This window comes from Typopeltis vanoorti, chromosome 13 (assembly GCF_054136105.1).
Source record: "Typopeltis vanoorti isolate ZY-2024b chromosome 13, IOZ_Tvanoo_1.0, whole genome shotgun sequence".
Taxonomy (NCBI): Eukaryota; Metazoa; Arthropoda; class Arachnida; order Uropygi; family Thelyphonidae; genus Typopeltis; species Typopeltis vanoorti.
In genome coordinates this window covers 32,847,813-32,868,992 of record NC_143561.1, presented here as the reverse complement: position 1 = coordinate 32,868,992, position 21,180 = coordinate 32,847,813, and the positions used below count along the sequence as shown (strand labels likewise).

General features: G+C 35.5%; 1 protein-coding gene across 1 annotated transcript in view; it reads right to left on the bottom strand.

Annotated features, from left to right (window-relative positions):
* LOC150100037 (uncharacterized) overlaps positions 1–21,180 on the bottom strand; it is a 108,757-nt gene that overhangs the window by 38,164 nt on the left and 49,413 nt on the right. The window contains exon 4 of the mRNA XM_090402994.1: positions 9,131–9,170. Coding sequence (XP_090259120.1) covers positions 9,131–9,170 — 40 coding nt within the window. The remainder of the gene's footprint in view (positions 1–9,130; positions 9,171–21,180) is intronic.

Sequence of the window (21,180 nt, the reverse complement as noted above, 5' to 3'; positions counted from 1 at the left end):
TTCCTGAGTCCATCATGGAAATCAGATTTTTCTATCTTTGCAAACAACTTCACTGTATATCTCCTTAGCTGAATTAGTTGTTTCTTCAGAGTCTGCAAGGTTTAGTTACTGTTTTCAAACTCATTTCTTCTTTATTAAACTGTAGACTCAAATGTAGAATTAAAATTCTATATTTGAGTCTACAGTTTAATTTTGAAACATTGATGTTTTTAAAACACTTGTACATGTTTTTCATTTCAACATAAACTTTAATTATATCCTCCTCAAAGGTAAATGATCACTTCCTATTTCAATTACAATGTATACGCTTGTGTTCTTCAGTCCATAATAATTTAAAGTACATGATCAAGAAATCCTGCAAATTTCTGAAAGAGATCATGAGTGAATCTTTTCCTTAGAAAACAAAAAAAGAATAATAATTTTGAAAATCAGCAATCAGTATAATAGACTATTTTCTGAAATGTTTTTCACATAATGGATGGTCGTATGTGGACATTTTCTGATAGATTACTGAGGCTATATTACACACACACGCACACGTATGTATTTATTATTTTTTTTTTTTAAACATGGCTTTCTTTTGTTAATGAAACAAATCATATCTAAGTCATAGTACACATTTTTCACTAATTTCAAGGGTTCATTCCTGTAGCTGAAACAGTTAATGGCTAATTTATTTTTATTTTCTACATTATATTCTCAAAACAGCAATACTGAGGGTACAGTGACCTCTCAATTCAATTGTATTGGAAAACTGATTTACTATCAGCTCACTAAACATATGGTTATAAAAATCACTAAGAGTCAAGTGACATGCTAGCTCATTAGGACTAGTAAACTGCAGTTGCAGTGATTTCTGATTATGTTATGCAAGTTATTGGAGTTATTATTCTCATTATTAATGATTTTTTAATAAGAAAATTAATAGTATATCAGCTTGCAACAGCAGATAGCTGAAAATTTGTAGTATTTCTCAATGAACCATATTTTTTGCCTTGTAAGATGCACCGATGTATTGGATGCATTATATTTTGCATGTTGAATTTTTGGAAAAAATAAAAATTCTTCGCAGTATAAGATGCACAAATTATGCAAGTAAATATTAATTTTTTTTATTTAAAAATTTAATACATGTATTATCTATTTATTAGATTAAAAAAAACAATTATTCTTTAAAAACTCAAAGTATTAAAAGATCTAACATATAATATATTTTTCAAATCTTTATTCATCTTCACTCTCAAAATTTTCTGAACTTGATTCTTCATCAGAAACCAAGTCATTACTGTCTTGAAATAAGTAAACCCTATACCATACTACTGCCATACTTTTGAAAAGATTTCATAATAATTTCAGGTTTCATTTCATTCCATGAACTCTTTACCCATTTGCACACCTGCAAAATTGTGGCCTTCTTTCTCCTACCTGTAGATGTTTCCTCAAAATTTGGAGATTGAATCCAAATTTTACCCATTTTTTCCTTATAAATCCTTTAAATGGTTTGTTTATTGATATATCTAACAGTTGAAGTGCAGAGGCGAGTCCTTCTAGGATTACAGTTATTTTTGTATTCATTTTGCGAAGTTCATTCTTAATGACATCTAAACTGATCCCATGCTAACAAAGCAAGTCTCTGATGTAAACTGCCAGGACGTCTGACCCAAACAATCTTCATCCATAACTTCTTCCCTTCCTCATCCATCCATCTGTTTGGATGAATATGAATGCAAACGTTTTTCTTTTAAAAAATTTAAAAAAAAGATGGCAATTTTGTTCCATATGCACAGCACAACAAAACACTGTATAGTGGGTTTTTTTGTGACAAGAAGTTTCAACATTATTATTTTTTTTTACCTTTGGAGTCAACAGTCTTATTCAAGGGCACATCAAAAGGCAAAATCACTTCATCCATGTTAACTTTTTCACTATATTATTTAAGGAAATTACAACGTACTAGGATATACATTAAAATAAATTTTAATATATTTCTATATTTTGGCAACGTCACGTTGCCATTTTCAAGAACTTAAGTACAAGACACGTGCATGTAGGCACAGCACAACAATAAGTGAGGAAGAAGTATGAAGCTGTTATTTCTCCTAAAGTCCTGATGGTGCCCTCTAGCGGGCAATGTTGGTATTCTTGGACGATTGGGCTGGAGGTCTTCTGATGTAGGTTTCCCAAATTTGAGGGTCTCATGCAGCCAAATTTGTTGAGGTTTGGATCGTTTCTTAGGGCTGAAGCTGATTCTAGGAAAAGTCTTTCATATCTGTATTTGCTACGGTGTATTATCCTGGATTTCTTCCACCGTATTCTATAGCAGGTATCCAGCGCATGGTCAGCAAGACCAGAGTGGCTGTATTGGTGAAACCGGATGTAGTCCTTGTGTTCTGAAATTCTGATATTTGCTGTCCTGCCTGTTTGGCCAAAGTAGGACAGCTATGTAGATGATGTATTCGCTATTTGGCCACATGGCTCCGATGCACTCCTCTCCTTCCTAACACACTTAAACAACCAACACCCCAGAATCAAATTCACCCTGGAAGAAGAAAAAAACAACTACATTCCTTTCTTAGACACACTAGTCACCCGCCAACCTGATGGAACCTTGGTTTTCTCAGTATATAGAAAACCTACCCACACAGGCAGATACATTCACCAACAATCCCCCCCCCCTCACAACAATATGGAGTCATTAAGACACTACACAACAGGGCCAAACTTATCTGCTCTAATGACAATGCCCTAACCACAGAACTAAACCACATTCTCAACACTTTCTCAGCCAATGGCTACCCCCCCCAAAAAAAATCCAAAAAATATTGAAACCAGTAAACCACAACTTCCCCCCCTCCCCCTCACAACAAGGATTACTCTAAATCCATCACCATACCCTATATCCGAGGCACCTCGGAAAAAATCACAAAAATCCTAAAAAAACATCACTTAACTTCTTGTTACAAACCATATAAAAAACTGGCATCCCTTATCCGCTCAACTAAACACCCCCCCTAGACCTACCTGGTGTATACCAGGTCTCTTGCAGCTGTAAGCTGTCCTACTTTGGCCAAACAGGCAGGACAGCAAATATCAGAATTTCAGAACACAAGGACTACATCCGGTTTCACCAATACAGCCACTCTGGTTTTGCTGACCATGCGCTGGATACCTGCCATAGAATACGGTGGAAGAAATCCAGGATAATACACCATAGCAAATACAGATATGAAAGACTTTTCCTAGAATCAGCTTCAGCCCTAAGAAACGATCCAAACCTCAACAAATTTGGTTGCATGAGACTTCCTCAAATTTGGGAAACCTACATCAGAAGACCTCCAGCCCAATCGCCCAAGAATACCAACATTGCCCGCTAGAGGGCACCATCAGGACTTTAGGAGAAATAACAGCTTCATACTTCTTCCTCACTTATTGTTGTGCTGTGCCTACGTGTACGTGTCTTGTACTTAAGTTCTTGAAAATGGCAACGTGACGTTGCCGAAATATAGAAATATATTAAAATTTATTTTAATGTATATCCTAGTACGTTGTAATTTCCTTAAATAATATAGTGAAAATGCATAACCAACGTCTAAGCCTTTCCACAAGAATCCATGTTAACTATCTGTGAAAGCTCAAAATTGTCTTGTTTTCTAGCATTTATGATGAATCTGTGAAAGTCAATAATTAAATTTTTCGAATTTGTCTGGCATTTTTTGTGATATTTTCATGTTTTCACGCATGCATAAATCATTCCTTCATAAATCTAAAGCACCATGATGGCGATTCTGTAAAATCATTGATATTTCTTTCTGTTGCCAATAATTTTGCTCATTGAATAATCATTTTTGTAGATACTTAGCAACCTGATCTTCTTTGATCCATTATCCAATTTTTTGATTCATTTTCAATTTCTGGCCATTTTTGCCAGTTTTCCAGAAATTGTGTTTTTTTTAGAATGTGCTTCTATTAATTGCTGCTCGTTTCCTCGAAGTGCTTGCTATTTTTTTTCCACAGGCAGACACCCCACACTCTGCTGCCCTATTTCCATTATTATTTTTGCATACTAAATCACACTACTATGCTTAATGCAATTGTATAGCTATGTCTGTGCTTTGTAGAATCCATGGATTATAAAAAAAAATTTAATATAACAACGAATTGATTACTAGTTTAAATGCATGACTATTAATGACTGTGCAACTATTCAAACTGATCACGCATCACCAACAAGAGATGACGCAATGTAACTGTGCATACATAAAAAACACATTGGTGTATAAGATACGTTTGGCTTATAGGACACATCCTAATTTTAAGATAAGAACAAAACACACGTCTTATAAGGCGAGAAAAATATGGTAATTATAATTGCAAAAAAAATTGGCTTTGGAAAGTGAAAGTGCAAATACTTCTTTGTAGCAAGATATGATAAATTATTAATCTTGCTACACAGAAATATTTGCACTTTTCAAAGCCAATAGCAGATGATGCTATGAAAAGATGGAAGATTCAGGTTGATGTGATAGTGAAATGATTGTGATCTAGTAGGCCAAGAATATTTATGGGCATATCTTGAACAAACAAAAATATTGTTTGTTCAGGGTTCCAGATTTCAATATGATTGCCACTAAACATGTCTACTGTGGGATTTTCATGGTCTTTGGTTTTGTATTGGACCTCAGTTCATACTATATATTACCAATGAATACCAAACATTTTAAGTTGTGTGTTGTCCATTGGTGTGGGACTCTCAAATAATAAAAACAGGTCCTATAGAATGATCGGTGTGTTATAATAAACAGAACCTGAGTTGTTTGGATTTGAAGAATATCCAAAGAACACCACCTCTTGCAATTGTAGTAGGTGGTGTACTCTGGAAAACTCCCTAGTACACTTGAGCAGTTCTGTGGAGCATATTTCTTCATGTTTCAGTTCACAATCCACAAAACTAAACTTGCCAGCAATGGGCATTGGCCTGGCTGTCCCACTGTTCTAATTAAGAACAATGGGACAGCCAGAGTTTGAAATGCTGTATGACCTTAATGTTATCCACACACAAACTTCTATACTTCCTTTGGAATGCTATCCAAATCCATCTGTTTCTTGTCAGTCCAAGACAGGCTGAGTTCCCTAATGAGGGTTTTTAGGCAATTAATGCAGCCAGCTTGTCACTCCTTTGCTGTGGAATCCCTAAGGGCAAGTGTTTTTATGTTTGTAGATATGTGTTCATGGGGACGATTTGCCTGTTTTTAGGGATAAAAAAACCTGAATTTTCAGGAGGAAAAAACTCTCAATTTGCATATGAGACTAACTCACCTTTAATTGAAAAGCCCTCATAAAGGTTCCCTGTGTCACAGACAGGATTCGAACCCAGGTTTCTCCAATTAAAGGGCTCTGTTGAAACTAATGAGCTATAGGCTCATTAGTTTCAACAGAGCTGAAACTATCCAATTACTGGTGAGCATATAGGGTAATCCTATTATTTACATTTTCAATGAAATGATCACAGCTCACTCCATTTTTCTTTTTTAAATATATACAGGGTGTTCGAGATAAATTTGACATATTTATAATTAATTATATTTTTCCGTAAGTTACATGTATTAACACACACTTCTCTTCATTTAAAAGTTTGGACCCTTCTTCATTCATATACAAGATGTCAGAAAGGATGGATAGCTGGAACCCACCTGAATCATGGAAGAGAATAACTTGTATCATGATGATTCGTGCCCGCCATCAAAATAAGGATATTACGACTGCTGCCCAATGCTCCCTGAATACAGTAAAAACAATCAGGCATGAACTAGAGACTTGCAATGGTGACTACGAGGATGTAGCAAGAAGAAAGATCCCTAGCAGACGATCTGATTGCGTTCGTACAGCAGAATTCCTCGCAAATCTGCAGGAACAGGTGTTGAAGAACCCTGGCATTGGAATTCGGGCTTTGTTCGTGGAGTTGCTAACTGTAGTCAAGCCCTGGATAACAAGGGTAGCCAATGGTAGGCCGTATGTATGGCAGCAGGATTCGGCCCCTTGCCACACCTCTGGGAAAAGTCAAAAATGGTTGTCTGAAAATTTCTACGACTTCACCAGTCCAAATGTTTGGCCTCCAAACTCCCCAGACCTTAACCCCATGGATTATTTTGTATGGGGCGCAGTTGAAAAAGACACCAATCGCACTTCCAGTAATACAAAAGCCCAGTTAATGGATAAAATTAAAACAGTTTTTGCGGCGCTTCCCAGGGAGACTGTAGCATCAGCTTGTTCGAGGTTCCGAAGCAGAATTGAAGCTGTGATCGATGCTAATGGTGGTTATTTTGAGTAAATCTTGTTGATAGTATTGTAATTAACTCTGCCTGTAATGTTTTTTTGTCAATTCATTAAATTTAATAGATACAAAGAAGATTTTCTTTTTCCTTACGAAACTGTCAAATTTATCCCGAACACCCTGTACTTAACACAAGAATTCATAAGGACCTATTAGAATTATAGCTTGATTGTATACGTATAAAACAGCACTTGCTGAATAGAGTTTGAACCAATTTTTTGGGAAGTGCCCTATAATTTACTGGTAGAATTCTATCATGACTTAAAACTGAAGAATTTAAACCTGTACAGTTAAAAGAAAATGGAACTTTTTTGCAATCCTTGGATCACCTCAAGAGTTATTCTTCCCCATTCATCATAATAACTCCACAAGTCTGCTGAATATGAAGTTCATGCAATGTGACTGACCTTTTGTTATAGTTTGAAATACTAAAGACTGTTCAGAAATTTTACTATTACTGTTATTTAAATTACAAGAGTGGCCCCAAAAGTATTTGGAATTCTGACATTTTTAATATAGTATCTCTGCATTGGGGCTTAAGTGCTGTGAGGACATCATGTTGGAGGTTTAATGAAATATTTTCAGCACTGGGAAAGGATTAAAACTAATTTTAATGCTTACAATATTTTGTCTCGGTCACTGAGACATCTTCAGGGATTACAAATAACTTTTGTAACAACACACTCAAATACAATACTAAGTGAAACATGTGGGTGATGCACCCTTAATTGACATTTGTAGTTGACCTAGGATGTAGAGGTTTAATGGAATATTTTCAGCACTGGGAAAGGATTAAAACTAATTTTAATGCTTCCAATATTTTGTCTCAGTCACCCAGTCATCCTAGGCCACCTACAAACATCCATAAAGGGCGCATCACCTAGATAGGACTTTAGAGTCATCCATGTGTTTCACTTAGTATTGTATTTGAATATGCTGTTACAAAAGTTATTTGTAATTCCTGAAGATGTCTCAGTGACTGAAACAAAATATTGGAAGCATTAAAGTTAGTTTTAATCCTTTCCCAGTGCTGAAAATATTCCATTAAACCTCCAACATGATATAACATCTCATAAAAGTACAACTGACAAACATATGATAAGTCATTTGTTTTATCATTCCAACCCTTCTTCTTATTTCAAATCTTCTCTTTGTGCAAGCAATACCTTTCTGGAACAAACTTAGAATGACCTATGCATCAAAATTCTATATAAATTCAAAGAAATGATATGCAAAACCAACTTGTGATGGACAGGGAAATGGCTTACTGACAGGTATCAGAGAGTAATGCATAGCGGTGTTAAGAGAAGAGGCATGATCAGTGAAGCACCACAGGATTTTGTACACATGCTGCTTTTATATTAATGATTAGTGGGATTGGTATGGATAGTAACATACAATTATTTGCCAATAATGCAAAGTTAGAAAGGGTGATAAGGTACATCTCTAATTCCTTTCAAGCAATTCTAAACAAACTGATACTATGGACAAACAATGATGCAAGGTTATGCATTTTGGATTGAGGACATTGCAGGCAGAATATTTTATTAATGGTAATTTGCTACAAGTGGTCAATGAAGCTAGAAATCTGGAGGTAATGATCGAGTTAAAGTTTAAGGATCATATTATTAAGATGGTTAAAGTCATTGCATGGGGTAACTTCGATGATGAAAAGAACATTAACTTACAAGAATAAAGACATTTTTCCTCTGTACAAGGCTTCACTGCTGTGCACAGATATGATCACCTGGGTTCAAAAGAAATGAGGAGACAACTAAAAAGATTTAGCAGTCTCTACCCAAGATATCTAGCCTACTGAATTATGCATATGAGAACAGACTGAAGGAATGTTTTCAACGTTTGGGTAATAGATGAAGGAGAAGAGATGTAAGTTATAGTAACATAAGTTAGTAAGGGGATTTAGCAGCATAGACACAAGTAAGATTTTACAACTCATGACAGGTGAGGAAAGAACTTTGGATCATTCTTGGAAACTAGGTAAAGGTGTGGTTAGGAAGCATGAGAGGTTCAGGCAGTGGTGTAGCTAGAGTTCTTGCCGCCCAGGGCGGTCCCCGAGTTTGCCACCCCTCTCAATACACACCAAAAACACTACAAAAAGTCAAAAGGATGTATAGAGAAATAAATTCAAATTACTATGTTTATTTTTGAAGTAAAACTTTAATTTCAACATTCTAAAATGTTATTTTTCTTCTTTTCCATTAGTAAAATCGTCGATGATATTGTCGAAGTCTATTTCATAGTAATGTAGGTAATTCGAAACTGTATTTTAGAATTAACTGCAAAAGTTCAAAAATGTTCAAAGTGCCGCCCGGGGTGGACTTCCCCCTCCACCCCCTTCTAGCTATGCCTCTGGGTTCAGGCTCTTCTTATGGTGTACAGAAAGGGCTACCATGGATGCTATGAGTGACTCTTCAATGAATGCTATTAAAGAAAACTAGGACAGGTATTTTAGACATTGTGACCTGATGTCCTCCCTCAATCAAATCCTGGGAGATGCAACAAGAACTTTAGCAGCACTTTATATGATACTGCAAAACAAAGTTAAATAGTATTCACTATACAGCATGAAAATTCAAATAACGCTAGAAGAAAGTATCTCTAATAATTTTCAAATCAAAGGAAAAGCTTTTACTGAATTAAAAAGACATTTTAATATATCATTGTTCATCTAATAATCTGTATTATATTGGATATATTAAGAAAACTGAATTAAAGGTAATGCAATAAGCATTAAACTTGTAACTTGTATTTTGCAACATTAAGAAAAATTAATCATACCTCAGGAACAAGTTTTGTCAGGAACATTTCCATATCTGCTCTGTTGAAGTGTGAAAAATTTTAATCAAAATCACAATCATTATAAAATTATACTAGATGTTTCATACTAAATGAAAAATAAAAAATAAGTCAAAATAATTTGCAAAAGAATGATGATTAACAATGTATAGTTATTCTGTTTATTGAACTGACTTATTAAGTAAAGCTAAATGAAAGAAACCAGCATTTGCTATAGTGATCACTGGTCTAATACAAACATGTCAAACACATACGGACAGCATCAGTAAATTACATACATATTGGTGCACTCATTTTAAGATACATCGTATGCTTTCCAAATGATTTATTGATAAATTCTAAAATTTATTTCTACTTTATTTATTCATCTGAATCTATTTACCATTTTTACTAATTGGGGTACAATGTTTCAATTAACAGATTGTGAATTCACATCCTTGGCACAGAGTTTATAAAATGTATTTAGATAGTAGTAGGGAGCTTTTATCATCCAGTAAAACATCATCTTTAGTTTACTGAAGTATCATGGATAAAACAATGTTTATTTGTTAGAAGATTCCTGGCTCACCTGTAATATTCATATGATATGGTTTTGAATCTTTCGGAGGTGGAATTGTGAAATAAACTTAATTATTCAGGCCGAAAGTGATATTAAGTAAAGCTTAAATAATGTTACAAATAATCTATACTAGTAATGAGACACCACTCTCAGTGGTGAAAAATAATGAAAAAGAATGTTTTAATAATTAAAGATTTGCAAATGAAGAATCACTTAGTTCAGTGATCACCTTGGAAGAATTGCAGCATCTTTTTCCAATTTGATAATTATGATATTTTTCCCAAGATATCTTCTATAAATTGAAAGTGATCTCTTGCTTGAGGCTGTAGTTTGTGTGCATGTGTTAGATGGAACCCAGGTCTGGTTAACAGATTTTGTTAATTATCTTTGCTTAAAGTAAACAAACTTTGCCAGCCTAGCTGGCTGACTGGTTAGCATATTTGCTCTCCAACTAACAGGCTGTGGGCTCAAATCCTGCCATGGACATGGATGCATGTGATTGTCTTTAGATGGTTGATGAATTTCATCAAAAGATAGTCCTCCTGAAGTGGTTTGGAAAAGTTCGATGTATGGTCTCTGAAGCAAAGTTTCTGACTAGGTAAAAAATACAAAAAATTTTAAAAACCAATAAAAATAAAAAATACAAAAAATCCATGGCTCTCTGCAGTACTAATGTACCACAGGTTTACAACCTTCTGTGGTTGGGAGTTGCATTTATATATATATATAAAACTATCTTCATGACTAATTTGACATTCAATATTAATCTTTCTGGCATACATGTTAACATAAGTTTCTTTGCTATTGTTTTAACAGTGAAATGCATATAATTTTATCAAGTATTTCCTTTTTACATTTTATTGCTGCTAGATGTTAACAATCATTTATGATTATTAACATTCCTATTTAGGCTATAAATTTTTTGGTGATTAGTAAACTATCCACTGTAACAAACTGTTTCTGAGGTCTACATGTTTGTTACAGTGAAAGCTGACTGCATCCATTCGAAATACCAGGTGTGGTGTTCTGAATTATCGACATTTTCACCTTAAGGAAAAAATGTATTGTTTAGTACTTCACTAAAAGTTTTAGATCAATTATTGCCCTAAATGAATTCAACCTGCCACTTATTCTGGATGTACATTCTGACTCTCTGACATCCTGAATAAGATACTCATTATTAAGCAGTGCTGGCACCTACTCCAGGGAAGTCAGAATGATCAATATAACTGTTAGAATACAAGTGCAATTAGCTGTACAGTCAGCAGAGATTGCACCTAGGCTGACATGCTCTTCAATTTATAATGTACATTCGTACACAGTCAATGTTCAACTTACGACATATGCAACTTATGACTACTCGTACTTACAGTAGCCATCCCATTAATACATTCCATGAATACCACCTCACTCATATACAACCCATGGACTAAGGTGTTATTACTCCTAGAGAGGGTGAGAAAACATCTTAAGAAACTTAAGAAACAAGAAAAGGATATAATATTTTTGTAAAAAGAATGTAGATGTAGAGAGGTGACAGAAGAGTGTACGAATAATGTTTGGAAGAAACTGTTGAAAATATATGATCACACATTTAGGGATGCACCAAATATCAAATATTCAGCTTGAAATCTGACCGAAGCACTGAATACTCTGCTGAAGCATATTGAATTAAATTTTATAAATGATTAATTACAAAAAAAAAAAAACTTTTAAAAATTTTTTAATCAATTTTTAATGAGTGCATTTGTTTAAAATGTAATTATGCTTAATTTTTACCAATTTGGCCAAATTGCAGAATGAAGAAAGATTGTGTAATAACAGTTCACTTAATCATGTAAATAGGTTTCCGGGTGGGAATTCCTTCCCACCCATTCTCGGGAATTTTTTTCGTTTTCCCATTCCCGAATCCTGAGAAAATTTGTTCGGGAAAATTTTTAATAAATTATTTTTTATTAAATCATATTTTAATATTTCTTTATAGATTGCCATCACAATGAGTAAAGCGTATAAAGAATGTTGGGAATATTTTAGAAAAGATAAAGATAACGAATCAGCTCATTGCCAGATATGCTCCAAAACTGCAATCGAGCGGTCTACACAGGCACCTAGTATACATTCATGGAATGAAAAGGAAAAAACAGTCTGAATTGAATAATGATGAGCCAATGCCCTCATCTTCTAAGAGACAAACGACAATTTTACATTATGTCAAGGGACTGGATTTAGAGGAAACCGTAAGCAAATTAGCAGCCTTGGTTGGGATATCAGTCAACACCGTCACAAAAAGTGAGTTCATTAGGGGAAAGTTTCACATGCAAAGGAATGCAGTTGCCAAGTAGTCCATCTTCAGTTATAACACTAATACATAATTATTATAGTAAAATGAAACAACTGTACATCCAGAAATTGGAAGTATTCAAATGTGATAATAAAAAACTGAGTATTTCAATAGACAAGTGGACCAGTTGCAAGAATCGTAGATACGTGAATGTTCATGTATACTGCAATGAGACCTCTAAGAACCTTGGTTTAATTTTCAAACAAATAATATTTGCATTTGTTTTCTATTAATGTTTAATTTAATAAATAAGATATTTAAATGAGATTGGGAATGTTAATACATTGTGTGATATATGTAAAAACTCACTGTATACTATAAGGTTTGGTTAAATAAAGTTTGCATTAACTACATTGTTTATATTTTGAGAAAACCTGAAATATAACAGAAACCTAGCCAAAATGATACTGTAGTGGCCCCTGGTTAACGCTCAGGGCAAGCGATGCACTAGTCATGAAATTCTGGCCGACCTCCATTTAGGAAATTTTATTTATTAATTTTTTAATTCGACCTTTTACATATAGGAGTGTCTCGAAATCTCTGAAAGACTGCGCCAGGGCAATGAACCCCGGTTGCCCACCTTCTCTATGGCTTTTCTGTTTATTAACATTTACTGTTATAGCCATTATTACAGATGATCAAAGAAAATTAAATAAAAAAGATTATTTCGGGAATTCTTGAGAATTCGCGGGAAATACGATTTCCCATTCTAGATTCCCAAAGGTTCCAAAATGTCGGAAATTTGGAAACACTACATGTAAACATGAAAATAAATAAATAAATAAAATATATATATATATAAACTATTAAAAAGATGCACACTACTAAGACATCTGTATATTTGCCTTTTATTAGGTCTTTTGATTAAAGTTTCATTGGCCTGAGCTGCTTGTAAACTAAGGATAAAGTAACAACTCCTACGACGAGAACTGTATTCTCTTCTTTTATTTGAAACTTTCCAAATTTATATATATATATATATGTATATTTGGCATGTAAGAAAGCTAAACACTGTGTAAAACTAGCTAACAAAAGTCAAGGGAAGACTTTGGTAAGAACATAGAAAATAAATATCAGGAAGATAGCAAAATATTCTCGAGGCTGTTGAAAAAGCTCTGAAATGGAGAAAAGAGTGCGTTAAAAGAAATTAGAGATGATAAAGGCGACATAAAAACTGGAGGAAAAGATATCCTTGATGTATGGAGTAATTACTTCGGAAAATTGCTAAATGAAACAATCAGTGACAGTACAGTGGTAAAAAAAAACTCAACAGGCATGCAATCAAGAATATATATCCATACTTGAAGTAGAAAGAGCCATCAAAATCCTGAAATGTGGAAAGGCAGTGCGACCAGAAATGCTCAAGTATGGAGGTATAAAGGTCTTGCAGTGGCTGCACTGACAGTTCAAAACGCCTGGACAGAGGGACGAATTCCAGATGATTGGAGTAGAGCTCTCATAGTATAGTACCCATATATAAAAAGGGGAAATAAAACTGAATGTGAGAATTAGATAGGTATTTTCTACTGAGTGTTCCTGGTAAGATTTATAATAAAATTAGTTTAATCCTTTATCCAAGTGTAAGCAAACAAAGTTTGCGCCCGAAAGTATCTTCAGGACTGGGGTAAGGTGGTACAACACCAGGGCAACTCGTTGCAAAGGTGGAGCAAGCTACCAACACTCCTATCTCAGTATCTCCTATGATGCAAAACACATCTCCTTGCGGATATGTCTAATGTTATGCATTAAAGGAAGGGCCACTACCCAGACTAGTTTCGACCTTTATTGAGGTCTCTTCAACAACATAGGAGTGTTGGTAGCTTGTTTCACCTTTGCAACGAGTTTCCCTGGTGTTGTACCACCTTACCCCAGTCCTGAAGATACTTTCAGGCGCAAACTTTGTTTGCTCACACTTGGATAAAGGATTAAACTAATTTTATTATACTCTAACCAAGTGAAAAATAAACTTTCAACATCTTTCTCTAAATCCAGAGTAATTTATTAAAAAAGGGTGGCACACCAATTGGTAACTCCTATAGGTAGAGATGACCTGCTAATGCTTCTGCCTGGTATCTCCACTTTGGCCTGGCTCCCACTGAAGAGACCTCAATAAAGGTTAAAACTAGTCTGGGTAGTGGCCTTTCCTTTAATGCATAACATTAGGCATATCCTCAAGGAGATGTGTTTTGCATTATAGGAGATACTGAGATAGGAGTGTTGGTAGCTTGCTCCACCTTTGCAACAAGTTGCCTGGTGTTGTACCACCTTACCCCAGTCCTGAAGATACTTTCAGGTGCAAACTTTGTTTGCTCACACTTGGATAAAGGATTAAACTAATTTTATTATACTCTAACCAAGTGGTAAGATTTATGCAAGTATACTTGAGAAACGGTTGAGAAGGATTGTGGAATAGAAGCTCTGGATCAGATTTTTACTTTATAACAAATAGTTGAGAAATTGTGGAAATATAACAAAGATCTGTATTTAAGTTTTGTAGACCTCCAAAAGGCATTATGACAAAGTGCCAAGAGAAAAGTTATCCAAAACGCTAAGTTATATGGTGTTAATGGGGCATTATATCAAGCAACACTTGGTGTAAATCAGCAGTTAGAATTGAAGCGGAAGTACAGGAAGATGGCTTGATGTTAAATCCAGTGTCAGACAAGGATGTTATTCATTATCTATATGGATCATATTATGAAAGAAAGCGGTATTAAACATGATATCAAAATAGGAGATGTTAATCTCAGCTATTTACTGTATGCAGATGATGTTATACTTTTAAATAAATCCAGTACAAGTCTGTAAGATTCCCTGACTAAATTGAATAACTGTTGTAATAAAATTTGTATGAAAATCAGCAATAACAAGACAAAGAAAATAGGCAGAAGTATTGCAAATATCAACTGCATTGTGGATGGAGAACCTATAGAACAAGAAAAACAATTCAGCTACTTAGGCACAATTTTTTATTGAAGATGGTAAATTAAATATGAAAATAGACAACAGAATCAACAAAGCCAGTATGGTAGGAAGTCAACTGAATAAATTTATATGGAATAAGAGAGAAATAAGTCAAAACACTAAATTAGCTGTATAAAAAACAATGTTCAAACCAATTTTAACTTATGGATCTGAGAGCTGGGTTAGAAAAAAAAAAACACTTGACCAAAGACTAGAGACCACAGATAAGAGTCCTGAGAAAGATTAAGGGAGTGAACAGATGGCATCAATGGCAATATCATATTAAAAATGAGGATATTAGGATAGAACTTGACATTGTTATCATCTAGGAATGTGTTAGCAGTATTATCAGACAGTATGGTCACTTAAACAGAATGGGAGAGGAAAGATTAGCAAAACAAGTGTTCTTTGCCAAGTTGGCAGGAAAATGACCCAGAGGAAGATCAAGATATAGATGTTTTGATACAGTAAAAAAAGTGCCCTAGAAGACAGAAATATAAAATCTGATAATGTTGGAGTCTTGACAGATAACAGATTGATTTGAAGGAAAATTGTATATAGGAAGTTAGTAATGATGTAAGTTTTTCATGTAGTACTATTATAATATCCTATACACCCCCCCTCTCCTTGAGAGTACATGTCAGGAATTTGATGATGTATATTTGACTACAAAATAACCATATATCTTTTAAATCTGCAATTTATGTTTATTTAGTAATAATAATTTGACATTACCAAATTGAAGACCGTGAATCTTCTTTGATAAAAAGAGAAAATAAAATTTTGCTTTCCCTAAATATAGTGATGTCAAATTTTTAAGTGCAGAATCAAGATACTTCAATTTGAAATAAATAAGATACTGAAATGGAGGATATTATAGATCCATCCATATTTTATAGCCAAATATGGAAAGAAACTTGAGTTTCAAAAATTTGCTAGTTTTTGTACAACACAACTTTCTCATACATTTCTTTCTAACAAATTTTTGCAAGAAACAAGAATTTTCTACATTTCTTATTTTCATTCGTTTCCATATTTTGCTTGAAATATAGATGTATCTGTAATATTGTCTATTGTAATATCTTATAAAAGACAAATATAAGCTTCCTAGCACTATAGTTTAATATTTTATTAAAATATTAAGAGATCACTTATGAAGAATTTAACTTTTTGACTTTTTTTTTTTTTTTTTTTTTTTAATATGTACACAGGAAAGGCCACAAGACTTGTAGCACATTTAGATCAGTAAACCTATGGATAGGGTTGGAAGTCTGTGAGAGCAGGTCACATACGAGAGGAAGAGAGTGGGTGAAAGAACAGAAATGCTGGGGTACTCCTGCATCGATGAGAAATCATAGGAGAGTAAACCGTCCAAATGACACGAAGTGAGCAATCAATGATAAAGTTGATGATCAAGTTGCAGAGTGAGGAAGGCAGACCATAGAAATGCAGTTTGGTGAGTAGGTACCTGTGCCAAACCCAATCAAATGTCTTTGAAATGTCTCCAAATTTCTCCATGGCCTCAGTCCATAGGTAAGGGTGAAAGCAAGAGCAGCTGTAGATTGCAAGGGACAGAATCCATACTGCTGGTCACTGATTAGTTGATATGTCTCTAGGTGATTCAGGAGAGTTGGTTGTCAATGGCCTCATAACTGGCTACCTCGAGCAATTTATATTTTTATTAATAAAAATAGGGAAATATATAATTCATTGCTTTTCCAGCAGATAATGCCGAACGAGATTTAAATGCAATACATTTGGAAACTTCACGCACACTGGGAAAGCTTCGTTACTAATGAGCGAAGAATTTTGACAGAACAGAAGTAAGAGTAATTGGATGATAGTTCACTGGTTGACTTTTATCACCTTTCTTTGGGATGGGCTGGATGTGGACCTGTTTCCATGTTGTAAGGTAGATGCCCATTGAATAGAATAATAGAATAAAAAAGGCACCTTGATGGAAGAGGCGATACAGGATAGGTGTTAGTTCTGAGGCACAATTTTTTAACACAATAGGTGGGATACTATCAGGACCAGATGACTTTTTTGTGTTCGTTATTGGATTCTTTGAATTTCTTTTTGTCGAAAGACTGTGAGAGACATGAAGGGAACAGTTCTTTGTGGAGTGGAGCGAACTTTGCCCAGGTCATCAATGCATGAGTTGGAAGAGAAGAGCGATGCCAGTAAGTTGGCCTTGTTTTTTGGTGAGGTGACTACAGTACCATCTGGATGTGAGAGTGGTGGAACCTGGGTGGGCAGAAGTTGCACCCAATGGCCTTGGCAAGGGACCAGAAGGAGGAACTGCCATTTGAGTAGGAGGTGAGTTTGCAGCATTTGGCCATTTCAAAGTCTGACTGGACTTGGTGAGGATTCTTTTGCAACTGTAGCGAGATGCAGTAAAGGCAGAGTGGGCAGTTGGAGTTTTGGTCTTGACCAATTGTGGTAAGCAGAGGTTTTTTCTTTTATAGCATTGGCACATTTTTTTGAGAACCAAGGCTTGGATGGTGGCTGAGAATTTGGAGTGGAATAAGGGATGAAAGCCTTCATTCCTGTGAGGATGATTTCTGTTATTTGGTCTGAGCAGGTGTTTGGATCAGAAGAACTGAAGCAGCAGTCGTACCATGGGAAGGAGGAATAGTAGTCACACTTCCATTTGGCAACCTTGTAGTGCCAAAGAATATGAGACTGTGAACTGGTGGGTGAAGGTTGTTCTGTGGCAAAAGAGACATATGAGGTTATGGTCCAAGTTTCCAAAAGGAGAATCGACAACTACAGTATACCTGGAAGGGAAACTTATTAGGAAGAGGTCAAGTGTGTTGGCAAACTGGAGGGAGTTATCAGGTAATCTGGTAGGAAGATTGATGATCTGAGATAGGTCATTGCTGATGGCGAACATCTCAGCATTCCTGCATGCTTGATCAGTGAAACTGGGGAAGGAGGGCCAATATGAGTTGTGGGCATTGAAGTCCCCAAAAAGGATGACCTCACTATTGGGGTATTGGTATGACAGCAGAAAGTCAAGCTTTATAGAGATATAATTATAGAGGTAAGAGTGGTTGATGGAGTTGGGAGAGTGACAGAGAGAGCATATGAAAAGGGCAGGCTGATTTGGTAGAGAAATTTTGAGCCAAAGTAGATGAAACAGTGGGAATTGAAGGATTTGCAGTCTCTAGCATGGTATGTCGGTTCTGACGAATGCACAAGTGTCACCCTTGTGGCGGAAAAAACTGTGTAATGTGTAGTTTGGGCAGTTGAGGTTGCTTTGGGGGTTCTGAAAGGAATAGCAGTTCTGATTTAATAGGTGGTGGTGTACATTGTTTATATTGCTGTTTAGGCAAAGGATGTTGGTGAAGTGGATGTAGAAACTTTTTTTTTTGGTAAGAATTAGTGTTGGTAGGTTGTTTTTTTATGATTTTTTGGTTGGATTTTTAATTTTTTATATATTTTTTCAACTATTTTGTGTGGAAGTATTTTTGAGATCCACAGCAGAAACTCATTACTTTCAGTTGTGGTTCATTGTGTTTGCTGAGGAAGAGAGATAAAAAGGAAGTGAGGCATGCAGTGAGAGATGACTCAGTGCATGCTCACAAACATACTGCCCACACAGAGGGAGTCAGTCTCCTGTCCATATGTGGCTTCAACAGTTCCCCCTGCAATCAAAGTATTTGATCACCCTCCGGTCATGAACTGGCCAAATACATGATGCAGGATTTTTTGCTAGCAGATCAGGAAGCATCCAGGTTCATTACTACCTAGTTCGGTTCCATGTACTAATCAGCAGCCGGCCTGCAGAACTGTTTAACTGCTGTATCGTCGAATGGGGAAGGGTGTGGGTCCCTACAGTGAGATTAGTATGTCTTTGAGGGTATCACTCTCACTGCATGTGGGAAGAGTGGGGGACAGAAACTGGAACTCTTGCTCTAGTGAGCAAATGTGGCTGCAGCCACTTCAGGTCTTTAATAAGCAAGGTGGTGGTATTTCACTGGATGATGAAAGACGTCTACTGCCTAGAGGTTAAGTTGGCATTTCCTCCACCTTTTTGCTGGCAATGCTCGCCAGAGCCCCATTTGTGGAAGCAGGCTATGCCGCTAAAAGGTGGGGATTAACAATGAAGATATAAGAGCAGTTATTGCAGCTGTGAAAGGCGAGTTCAAATGAAGACTTCAGCTAGAAGCAGAAATTTACAGAAAGAGAGGAAAAAAAGCAGAACATCAAGAAGTTGACCCATCCTCCCCCCCAAAAAGTTTACAGTGAAAAAAAACTGGCAGAGACATTTGCCTCTGTTAATATGGTAATTTGGTTGTTTGAGGAAATGAACCCCCAACATAGAGAGATTTAGTAAAGTAGACAATGATGCAACTGCAAGAAATTTATGCAGACGATTACAGATTTATGTAGACTTAATCTCTGACATTAATGTCAGAGATTAAGGTCTCTAATAGAGAGACCTTAATCTCTCTCTGTTCATCCATTTCATATCTACCTTATTTAGCCTTCTAGCCCTTGTAATACATTTAGACATTGTTTCTTAATAGCTCCAGAACAGCATTGATCTCTTTTCAATCCAAGTAATGTATAGATCTCTAAAGAAGTCCACCTCTGCTGTTACCTTCACCTGAAAGACATAACTCGACCTTCCAAAGGTAACCTAATATCTGGCCATCTTCAGAATGCTTTATTGCATTTCCTGAATGTTATTACATGACATCTCCAGGGAGTTCAAAGACTCATTGAGGGAGGGCACCTGCTCTATATAACTCTGTCTCCACCACTCATCACGAACCACAACTACACCAATGCCACTACCGCCCACCACTACCACTGGTATTTTCATAGGCAATCACAAACATCCATGCCCACAGCAGGATTCGAACTCGCAGCCTTTTGGCTATAGAACAGATAAACTAACCACTCAAGCAACTAGGCCAGCGTGTCTAGTATTTCAGTATATGAAGAATGTTGTTGATGAACCAGCCTCTCCTGCCTCCTCTGATGAACTGCTCTTTCTGCATGTGTTTCCAGCTGATTATTTTAATGGTTGTGCAGAGAAGCACTGTACACTCATGTTTTGTTATTATTTATTACAGTACAATACTATATGCAATTTTATTTCACTACAAAAAAAAGAGTAAAATTAGTTACACATTTCAACATTCAGGCATATTAATTGTTAACATATCCTAACGGTTCACATAGCAATTTCTGACCTTTTTGACTTATGATGAGAGCCGGAAAGGAATCCCGATGTAAGTGGAGGTATATGTTGTTTTATGCAACTAATCCTCTCTTCTGTTATCACACAGACACACATAGTTGGTTTTAATCATTAGATTAAAAGTGCTTGCCAATCAGATCAAATTCTTCCTGTTATGAGGAATCTGTTTCAACTAAGGAAAATGTAAATCAATCAACAGATTGTGTATTTTGATATGCGATGAACTGTACTTGAGTGCAAAGTCTGGCATTTTTAAGAACCAGACTTTATTTTGTCTCTTCACATCAAGGAATTAAACTTATTACATGATGCTGTCAAGAAGGAAGTCACTCTGGTATTTCAGCATAGCAATTATTATTATAATTACTATTAGCAAGTTCACAATTACAAACAGATTACACTTTATTGACACACTAGTTAATTCAGTACTTTTACAAGGGGGAGGTCTGGAAAGTTCTGATAAACATCTAGAACAAAAATGATATTAAAGCAACTGATATAACCACAAGAAAGAACATACATTACCTTCATAACTCTGCTAATAGTATATGGAAGCAAAACTTGGACCCTCTTAAGAGAAGATGAAAAGAGGTTGCTGGCATTTGAAATGATGTGCTACTGACAAATCCTAAAGATACCATACACTAATCATGTCACAAATTTAAGTAAGACAAAGAATCAGTTCTTTTGCTGGTCCAAGAGATAACATCATTACAAAGATTCAAAGGAAACAACTCATCTGGCTTAGTCATATCAGCAGATCTAATGGTCTCCCAGTGCAAGTTTTAGAAAGACTTATTCTAGGAACTTGAAAAAGAGGCAGACCAAAAATAAACTGGATAGACAATATAAAAATTGAACACATGCTTTACTTAGAAAGCTGAAAGCTAAGTCTCAGTCAAGGACTGGGTGGACTATGGGAAGAAGAAGAATTATTACTATAACGTTTGAAC